At 34.7% G+C, this 11,359-nt stretch overlaps 1 protein-coding gene across 1 annotated transcript in view; it reads right to left on the bottom strand.

The window, feature by feature from the left end:
* LOC132095595 (NACHT, LRR and PYD domains-containing protein 12-like) overlaps window positions 1–11,359 on the bottom strand; it is a 594,505-nt gene that overhangs the window by 339,495 nt on the left and 243,651 nt on the right. Inside the window, exon 19 of the mRNA XM_059500733.1 lies at window positions 6,549–6,722. Within this exon, the coding sequence (XP_059356716.1) occupies window positions 6,549–6,722 (174 nt within the window). The remainder of the gene's footprint in view (window positions 1–6,548; window positions 6,723–11,359) is intronic.

Below are 11,359 nucleotides of genomic sequence, written 5' to 3' on the forward strand. Positions count from 1 at the left end.
GACTCAGTTCAGTTTGTGTGAATGAATGCCTCCTACGATTCTTTGCAGGAATGAACGATGAACAAATCTTTCTTTTTCCTCGTGAAGGCAGAGTCCCTGATGACGCAATTCCTCCTCAGTGAAATCCAGCGCGGTTCTCCCGCACTGCGCGAATCCAACACAGTCACGGAGTTTAGATTAATGATAACCACACATGTGGCTCACAACTCTCTCTTCAATGAGCTGACGCATATGTGACGTCAGCACCCATCCATTTTTTTAGTTATAACTTTTCAACTCAAAAACACTATTCCCGTTACACAAATGTGCAAACAAGTTTTAACAAGTATACTTCTACAGCATAACATTTCACATGTGGTCTATGGTACACTTTATACTCGATTACGAACAGCATTAACCATCCACATTTTCTTATATGAACAAACACCAACTTAAACATTATTTATCAAAATATGAAACAATTTTGACTTACCTGATGCAATAAAACAGTTCAGACATCCATTTAGGAAAATATTGACAACGATGGTTTAGAATAACCACACATGTGGCTCACAACTCTCTCTGCAATGAGCTGACGCATATGTGACGTCAGCACCCATCGACGCAACGCATTTATTTTCATCAACCAGTGAAAACAAAATAATAAATAAAATAAAATAATAAAAAAATATGTCCGAACATTTCATGCATCAGGCAAGAAAATTTAGAATCAAAACAAACAAAAAAATTATACATAAAAACATCGGAACACAACCTCAATTAATTGGGTGGGTTACACTTGCAGTCATAAAATAATTGTAATGTGTTCATTTAGGTGTCAGCTACGATGCACACCTTATACATTTTAATATATATTAAAATAAATTATAAATAATTTAGGTAAAAACGAGGCCCATTTATCACTTTCAGGCACATTCCTGTGAAAGTTTTTTTTCTTTCAGGTTCCCTTACGAAAATTACCCATGGTTTTAACAATAACACCACAAATCATCCTTCTTTTAGTCAAATTAACTGCAAATTAACCATGGTTTTGTTACTTCAAATAATAATTTAAGTATTGATATACTGTAATATTTTTTTTTTTATTTTGTTGTTATACAAACAGACCTAAGCCATCAATAGCCTTTAAAATGACTTTAAATGCATTATATAAAAAACCATGAGGCAATAATGATTGGTTAATAATAACACTGTTAAAATACATAATGTATGGAAATACAAAATAAACAGTTTATGTACATGTTATTACAAATGCCTGCAAAGGGAGCCAAATGCCATGTAATTGCTTCTCTTACACTTACAGGACGATCAAATCCTTGTTTAGGCTACTGACCAAACATTTAATTATAATACTCACTTAATCTTTCATTTTTGGCCAACTTTTTGCTATAGATGACACAGCCTTTATAATTTCTTCAACAAAAAACGTACATATCACAACCCTTACAAAAATAAACCATGGTTTTATAATAGTAAAACTGCTTAATTTCCTTTTGCATGATTTCTGAATGCTTGAGACTATAAATAAATTAGAGTCATAATAAAGTTATAGCCATAGGTTAATGTCGAGAGCTACAATTGTAATTTGTAAATAATACAATTTATTCCTTTACTTTTTATTTGATTAAAGTTCTATTTTCACCCCTATAGTAGGTGTTTTTTTCCATCGTCATATTTGAGGAAGGGGGCACAACAATACAATCCTGCTTAGGGCACAAACTTGTCCAGCAGCGGACCTGAAAATACATGTCTATAAAACTTTGCCTTAAAAAAATCCATTGTGTTAAATTTCAAATGTTAAATATTCAGTAAAAAAGAAAAAAATATATCAATATCCAATTCAAAATTGTTTTAAATCCCATATAACATATATTTTTCTTAAATTACACTTGTTTATAATTAAAATTTACACAATTCAAATTCTATCAGTTTTGTCATAAAATTAGCTCAATACAATCCAACTGTTTGCATTTAGGGATGTCAATTTTTGATGATTGATCGTCTTTTAAATTAAAGATCAATTAATAGATAACCTTAATGCAGTGAAATGCATCTGCAGCGGTATTATTATATGTGCAAAAGTCACTCAAAAAAACCCTTTCTCACCCGAATTAAAGGGGTTTTAGTCCGAATAAAATGCTAGTAGCAGGACTGTAAAATGAATAGATGTGATTATGATAATGTGATAAAATGAAGATCGCACGCCGTTTGCACAAAAGTGTTCCAATAAGCCACATTAATAGAAACTCTCTTTGAAACTCCTTCTGCTCTCTCGGACAAATAAGGATTTCTCTCACTCTGCTGCTCTGTGTTTCATGGAAACCTAGCTGAATGATGTCATACCGGACAGCTCACTCTATCTGCCGGACTTTCAGCCGTTTAGAGCAGATCGCGACGCAGAATCAACGGGGAAATCGTGCGGCGGCGGGACATGCTTTTACATCAATGAACGCTGGTGTACAGATGTAACTGTGTTAAAGAAGATGTGCTGTCCTGATCTAGAAATGCTGTTTGTCAACTGCAAGCCGTTCTATTCGCCGCGGGAGTTTCACTCGTTCATTCTGGTAAGTGTTTACATTCCTCCACAAGCGCACGTGAGCTCAGCTTTACAGAAACTTGCTGATCAGATCACAGAGACAGAACAACAACACCCGGACTCTGTTTTAATCATTCTCTGGGACTTTAATAAAGCAAATCTCTCCCACAAACTGCCAAAATACAGACAGCATGTTACATGTCCCACAAGAGACAGTAATATATTGGATCACTGTTACACCACAATAAAAGAAGCATATCACTCTGTTCTATGGGCAGCTTTGGGACGTTCTGATCACTGTCTGGTTCATCTTACACCATGCTACAGGCAGGGGCGGAGCTAGGGGGGGGGGCATGGAAATAATCACGGCCACCCCGATCGTAATCGCGATCTATTATAAATAATAATCGTTTCTTAGATTTTGATAAAAATGACCTCAATCGATCATGGCAAAACGATTACGTTCGGACTGCGAAACTATCGCGACAGTTGAATCACTTGTCACTTACAGGCAAATGCGCTATCGCGAGAGTTTCCGTAGCGCACGTTTCTTTCCAGCATTTTTAAAAAGTCGAGGACTGAGAGAGACGAGAAGTGAAGCTTCGCTTTTGTGCCTGGTTCAACTCGTGTTTGAGCACACAAACACATCTTTTCAGGTGAGTTATTAAAGTCAGATAAATTATTATTTTAGTTCCGTTCAACTATTTGTGTCTGAAGTTTTATCATTGTCATGTGTAACAAACAGGTAACGTAGGGAGCAGTTAACTTAGCTAGCTACATATTAGCCGACTCAGATGCTCAAATCTATGTTTATTTTATCTCTGAATATATAAATGTATGTTTTAATCATGAAACATTTAATGTGATTGAACATACCAATATAATTACTAGCTTTTATATACAGTAACGTTACTTTTCTATGTAAACACGCTAACGTTAGATGGATGTGAATAACCATTGCGCTCTCATCATATTTACGTCGCCACGCGCATGACGCAGAGTTCTAGATATAGATAAAGTCAAGATAAAATTAGGTACCTACAACAAAAACATTTAATCTTTGCTCAATTTTTTTTTTTTCCAAAACATGTCAAAAACATTTCAAAAACATTTTCAAACATGTTAATGTTGATATGTTTTGCTTATGTTTTGATTTGTATTTATGTCAGCCAGTGAAATGTGTGGAAAATGAAGAGAAAGGCAGCAGTTATAGCATCCTTCTTCAGGAAGAGTAGCAAGAAGCAGCCAAATGACTCTAAGACACAGGTGAATACTAGGCATGATGAAAGAGAGAAAGAACAGACTGACACAGAGAGTGAAGGAGAAGAATTTACAGAGAGCACAAGCCCAAGAGAAATGTTAGGTATCATGATGATATCAAGTGGAAGTCCCTCTTCTCGAGATGACACATATTTTATTAAAAATATACAAGTGATGTACAAAATGTACAAGTGATAAGTTGTCTATTTCTGAATTTCAGGAAACACAGTTATGATGATCTATATTAAATCTGGACAGCTCAGGATATAAGCCCATCACTGAAAATATCACATTGATTTTCTTGGTTTTCAGTGCTGTATAAACATATCAGCTATTTTCTTAATGTGCTTTGGATAAAAACTTATTTTGATGAATTTGTTTGGTTTCCTTGAAGCTTGTTTCTTCTGTTCATCAACACTGCTCCACACATTACACTTCCATGCATTCATTTAACTTCACATCACTGATTCCTGTAGCGGCTCTTATTCACCATCAGCTGATCCTGAGGAAACTGAACTGACATCTAAATACTGAGAGTCCTACAATAAAACACACAGACAGTCAGATATGAGTATGAGACATTACTGCTGTCACATCACATCAGCAGATCCAGCTCAGAAACACACAGTATATTCATATTACAGTCAGAGATATGAATCAGAGTATGTGAGCGGAGCGCGGAGTGGAGCGTGTAATTTTGACTGGAGCGAGGAGCGGATCTTTTAAAAGTCGGAGCGTCGTGGTTTTCACTCGCTCCAAGAGCGCTCCAGCACCGCTCCGTCACGAGAACAATTCATGCCAACAGCCCGTAATATAACTGGATATTTAGCAAGAAATCACATGTTAAACATATTTAGCTGAAATACTTTAGACGTGGAGTGAAGGTGGAGCGGTGTTTCTGATATCAGTGAGTGTGGAGTGGAGCGGAGCGGAGTGATAATTAAATGATCGGAGCGCGGAGGAGAAATTGTTGACGCTCCACTCCGCTCACATACTCTGATCTGATGAACAACTGATAATAGATTAATAACAGTGAATGATCAACAACTCTCTCTTTATCATTTACACACAGAGACACTGGAGGAGATGAACATATTCATATATTCATAGATCATCACAGAATTAAACAGTTTAAAGTACAGAAACTAAAGTGGAGCTGAATTATTATCTTATATTCTACAAATATGTCTGTTAATAAACTTTGGCTATTTTAAAAGATTTAAATAATAATATACTCACAGTTGTATAATGTCTCCAGTTTATAACGTGGATCATCTTTCAGATCAGAGAGCAACTTCACTTCTGAATCTCCTAGTTTATTCCAAGTCAGATCCAGCTCTCTCAGGTGTGAGGGGTTTGATCTCAGAGCTGAAGCCAGAGCAGAACAACCTTCATCTGTGACGCCACAATCTCTCAACCTGTAGAGAACAATGACACAGTGTTAATTGTAGTTGAAGTGTGTGTAGTTTGTTATTGACTCTGGTCTCAGAGCAGGAGAGGAGATATAATGACAAGCATTGCCACAAACTGCTGCTGATAGAATGAGATTTCTGCATGTTGATGCTTAATGCTGCTGTTTGAAACTGTCATGTGCTTCAGGACTGAACAGACACACAGAGCTGAATGTGAGATATTGTTTCATAGTGATATAAGGACATATCTGTCTGGAGAAACAGTCACTTGCTCCTCTGATAACAATTTATAGTTTACCTAAAAATGAAGATTAAAAATCATCAAACAGACTTACACTGACGAAATGTTCAGATGAGCCAAGACTATTCAAACTCCAACTGTCAAAATTCAAATGTAAACAAACTGAAGGTCTTTAGACTCCATTTAGCTGCCATTCTATGTTCTATTTCTAGACCATTCAAACTCATTTAACCTTCCATTCTGTCTAATATTTCTAATCTATCAATCATCTATATGGGGCAGTCGTGGTCTAATGGTCAGAGAGTCTGACTTGTGACCCACAGACAGGGATGTACTGGTCATCAGGAGTAAAGTGATCAACAACACAAGTGTCTTGATCCATTCAGATGTGACACAGAATTGTGTTTTACAGTCGTGTGATATGAGAACATTAAAGCTTCTGTAGCTTTAAATGCCAAAATATAGACTTGTAAATTAATCACCATAATAATTTAACTTGCGGTTATTAACACTGTACAATAGCGATGTATTTATTATAAATGTTACTGTTATAAGCCTACTCAAATATGAAATATTACCGGTAAATAAGTTCTTAAAGGACAGTTCACCCAAAAATTTAAATTGTCGTTTTCTCAACATCGTGTCATTTCAAACCTGTATGAATTTAATTCTTCTGTGGAACATGAAAGAAAATAAATTAAGAAATTCAAGAAGTTTTTGTCCATACAGAAATCAAGGGTAACCAAAATGGTTTGGTATCATTCTACAAAATATCTGTTGTGTTCTACAGAAGAAACTAAGTCATACAGGTTTGGAATAACATGAGGGTGAGGAATTTATTTATTTATTTCCTGCATTCTAGTTCAAAATCAATGCTTTACTGTCAAGTGCATTTCTATGTCACAAAATTCATTATTAAGTTTGTTGCATTTGTCAGGAATTCAGTAATATCTATTATTATTTACTCCAATTAAAGGCCCTGTCACCCAGCAAAACATTCATGGAGGAACTCGTAGGTCAGATGGGCTGGATTTGTCCAGGGCTGAATTTTAACCCCAGTCCAGTCCTGACCACAGGTCACAGGTTTGAGTGATCTTACCGCAGTATCTCCAGTTTACAGCAAGGATCCTCCAGTCCAGCACAGAGACTCTTCACTCCTGAATCGCTTATTTTATTCTCAGATAGATTCAGATCTCTCAGGTGTGAGGGGTTTGATCTCAGAGCTGAAGTCAGAGCAGAACAACCTTCATCTGTGACGTCACAATCTCTCAACCTGTAGAGAACAATGACACACTCTTCACTCTCTCAGATCAGATCAGTTTAGCTGTGAATCCATTAGTAAAGAGAAAGTGCAAACCAATGTGTGATGAATCATTGAACTGAGAATTAAAATGTCAAAAAAAATCATAAATCATTTTAAAGCCTCACTCAAAAAGAAAATAAAAATTCTTTATTACACACTGTCAGGATTTTTAACCAAATACAGGCATGTGATTGGAAACATAAATTTTTTTAATGATTTTGAAATAACTTGTAACCAGTGTTGGGAGTAATGCATTACAAATGTAACACATTACAGTAACGTATTCGTTTTTGCTGTAACACAGTAGTGTAAGGCATTACCAATCAATTTTCAGTAATATTTTACTCAATACATGTTCAGTAACGCTTGCATTACAACACCCTTTTAGCCCAAAACTGAATTGTTCAAAGAAAAGAAAAAAGAAAAAACAGCAAGGTCCAGTGCCATGGAGATGCAGGCGCAGAAGGATTCGGGAATTCATTGTCATCGATATCGGAATGAAAAACAGATGCCTGATACATCTTTAAAGTCAATGAGTAAACATGAATCTCTCAAGGTTTGTTCCACTGTGAATCACGCGAAAATTTTATGGGACAGCAAAAGTAAACCTAAAGGTATTTTTGGAGCGCATTTGAACATCAGGAGCCTGTTGCCAAAGCATGATGAGGTCAAATTGCTGTTAATGGACTCGAATCTACACTTTTTAGGCTTGAGTGAAAGTAGGCTTCATAGTGGGATTCAAATAGATTTAATTGACATCCCAGGTTATAAATGTTTTAGAAATGATAGGAAATCTGGAAGAGGAGGAGGAGTGGCACTTTATTTAAGAGATAATATGACATGCACAGAAGTCACTTTTGATCATGAACTAAATATTGAATATATTTTTGTTGAAATTTCATTATCAGCAAGTATGCATTTTAAAATTGTGATTGTATATAATCCTCCCTCATTTAAAGATGCATTTTATAATGAGTGGAGTAAATTGTTGAAATCGGCGGCCCATAAGTCTGAAGTTATTGTACTAGGTGATTTTAATATAGACTGGTCTAACCCTGGCAAAAGGAAAAAACTCAAATCCTTAATGACTAAATGTGAGTTTACCCAATTAATTAAGGGTGCCACAAGGATCTCAAAATCTTCTAGGACACAAATAGATCTATTTTTTCAAACAAGGATGATCAGATTTTGAAATCATACAATTTTCTAACTGGTTTATCTGACCATAACATGATTCTGGTTGCTCGTAAATTATCAAAAAAACGTCTGCTAAATATAAATAAAAATCATTCAAATATATTGACCATTTTAAAGCGAGATTTTCCTGCTGTCGACAATGAATTAATTGCTCTCGACTGGAGCACAATCATGGAAAACGATGTGCATAGTTGCTGTGAAGAGGTAATGAACACAGTTGATGGGGTCATTTCTAAATTTCTTAAAAAACAAAAGCATTTGAAGAAGAGAATACTACCCTGGTTTAATGAGGAGTTGAAACGATTAATGAAAGAAAGAGATCTGGCTTTGAAAAAATCAGACCAAACTAAGTAATGATATAAATATTTTTAAAAGTTTAATCGAGTTACTAAAAATATAAGAAAAGCAAAAGCGGAGTATTATATTACAACAATAATAGAAGCCAAGGGAAGTCCTCTCATAATGTGGAAGCAAATAAATAATATAGCTGCAAGCAGCGATGGGGGGCTCAAGCCATCAGTGCAACGCCACCCCTGTGGCATCAGGTAAATTGTGCCCAGCGGGCACATGCATTCACAATAGCCCTCTGGCAGTCAGGTTTTAAGGGATATGGCAGTTAAAGGGTTAATCCGAATCATCTAGACTTTGAAATCACATTCACAGAACCATATATATATAACTTTAGTAACACTTTACAATAATATTTAATTCATAAACATTAACTATGTTAACATGAACAATAATTATTTTAAGATAATTAACAATAATTAAGTTAAGACTTAACCATTGGACAAAAAATGGTGACTGGGTCATGGGGGCAGAAAAAAAAAACGGTGAAGAAATGACAAAAAGAATTGCAAAAGAATTAAGAATTAATGTGAAGATTCATTTTTAGTCAATTCTGCAAGACAGACTTTTCAAGATAGGAGATGGAGTAAAAATAAGCTCCTAAATCTAATGCCAGATTCTGGAAGATATATTCCTCAAAGCATCGTACAAGAGTCACTCAGAACCCATCTGTTCATAAAGCCTATATATAAAGTCTTAATATATAGTATTTCACAGTACTTCATGGTATTCTAATTGAATCATTTTTTGGAATCTTAAGTCTCTCAGAACCTGACACCGAGTAATTCTGGAGACTCCAGGAAAGTGGCAGTTCTGTAAAATGTTGGCGCTGGAGACTAAATGCTCCCTGATAGTTTCACACAGACTAAATGCTCCCTGATAATTCTTCACTTTAATTCTTAATTCTTTTCCAGTTAATGTGTTGTGTAAATTAATTAAATTAACTGGTTTAGGATTACAAATTAACTTGTACTAGTATTTTTGTCCCTAAAACGGACAGAAAATGATGAGGCCTAAGATATTTCTTAAGTTGTAATGATGAAAACAACAACAACAACAACAACAACAACACAAAATTACAAAAAAATATTTCTGCTGGTGATTAAAGAGATGTTAACTCTGAGATGTTTCTCTCTGTCTCTCTCTCTCTCTCTTAACAATTTATTAGTGTTTTGTAATGATTTTATTGACCTATAATTCTGGTGATTAAAGAGATGATTAAGTATCCCTCCCTCTCTCTCTCTCTCTCTCTCTGACACCCAGCCCCTCCCCCTCCCCCACACATTCACACAAACTCAGCACACACACCCACAGTGAGAGAGGGACAGAGTGACATCAGATGTATGATAGTTTTTGAATTTTCTATCATCCATATAGTGTTGTATAGTCATGAAACTATGCATATTTCCTCAGAATGACTTGTCTTCTATGTGTACATTTCTTTGAAGTGTTTAGAAGCTGCACTTTAAAAAAATAAAAGACATTTACTGGTTCCTTTTTTACTGTTATTTCAAAAAATCACCACGACAAAACCATTCAAGCTATCCAAAATTCATTCGCACCTGTTCTGTAAGAGAAATTCTTTAAACAGTGGTAAAAGAGGATGTGGTGCTGATCCTTCAAGAGTCACTCAAAACTTATCTGTCCATAAAGCCTATAAAGAATTATTCTTAATATACAGTATTTCACAATACTTCAGCATGTTATTCTAATTAAGTGAGGGTCATTTTATCAGTAAAATACATAAAATACATATTATTTTCTTTGAAAGATTTCTATAAATGATTTAAATCATACTCGTTTCTACAATAATTATTTAAAAGTAATCCTATAGCTCCATCTGATGGCCATTATTGGTACTAAGAATTGCAAGCTTGATTTATAAGTTATGATAGTTTTAATTTTATGCTGGCTCCTGAACATGATAAAGCTATGAAACTTACTGTGCTTCCTTCAAATGATGACTTCTACGTATGTAAAAAATTATGAAGAGTTAGAATGAAAAAAATTAAAGATATAGTAAAATAACTATTGTATTTTTTTATGATACTTTAATAAATCGCTATGGCCACACCATTTAAGGTATCCTAAACCCATTCGCAATTTAACATCTTCAGTATATTGGCATCATGTTGAAAAAGTTTGGTGTGAACTACTTGTGTCTTCTTGGAGGAGTATGCATTCATTTACAGGCTGATTTTATCATAAATCCACAATAACATTTCTGAGTTCTGTATCAATCTGTGTTGTTGGTTTATTTTTATTTTTTTATTTTTCATAGGAAGATAACTGACCCTTTACGCTCCTTTTTAATATATGTGCTTATAAACCAAGAACAAGCTATTTATAGCTGTATTTATAAACTGCTTACTACTGACTATTAATATTGGGACAAGGCTTTATAAAGCATGAACTGACTATTTACTAATGAGTGCAGTTATTATAAAGTGTTATCAATGCATTTACTAATGTTAACAAATTAGACATTATTTTACAGTGTTATAAAATCCTTTAATGACTTATAAACATTTGTGAAAGTTCTGCTTGCATTACAGCTTAGTCTTCATCTGTGAGCTGAACAGATTTACTGTTACATCCATGAGATTATGAAAATTCAGATACATGTCATGTCACAGGGTGTCAGAGGTCAGTATCAAATGAGTTTAAAATTATTATTTGCAGCACAAATATTTTTTTTTTTTTTTTACTTTTTTAATTCCTGAAACTGTCAGAAAAGAATAAGGCCTAAGAGATTTTTTTAAGCTGTAATGAAAACAGCATATTAGCAACAACAACAAAAAAAATAATTTAAAATATTTTTTTTTCTGGTGATTAAAGAGATGTTTAAGTCTCTCTCTCTCTCTCTCTCTCTCTCTCTCGCTGTCTGTCTGCCACTCAGCTCATGCCCATCCCCCACTCACACTCACACACACACACACACTCAGTCAGCACACATACATTCCTCAAACAGAGGGACAGAGTGAGTTGAGATGTCTGACAGTTTTTTAATTTTCTTTTAATCATACAGTGTTATAAAGTAATGAAATTATGCATATTTCCTC

This window comes from Carassius carassius, chromosome 19, assembly GCF_963082965.1.
Source record: "Carassius carassius chromosome 19, fCarCar2.1, whole genome shotgun sequence".
NCBI lineage: Eukaryota > Metazoa > Chordata > Actinopteri > Cypriniformes > Cyprinidae > Carassius > Carassius carassius.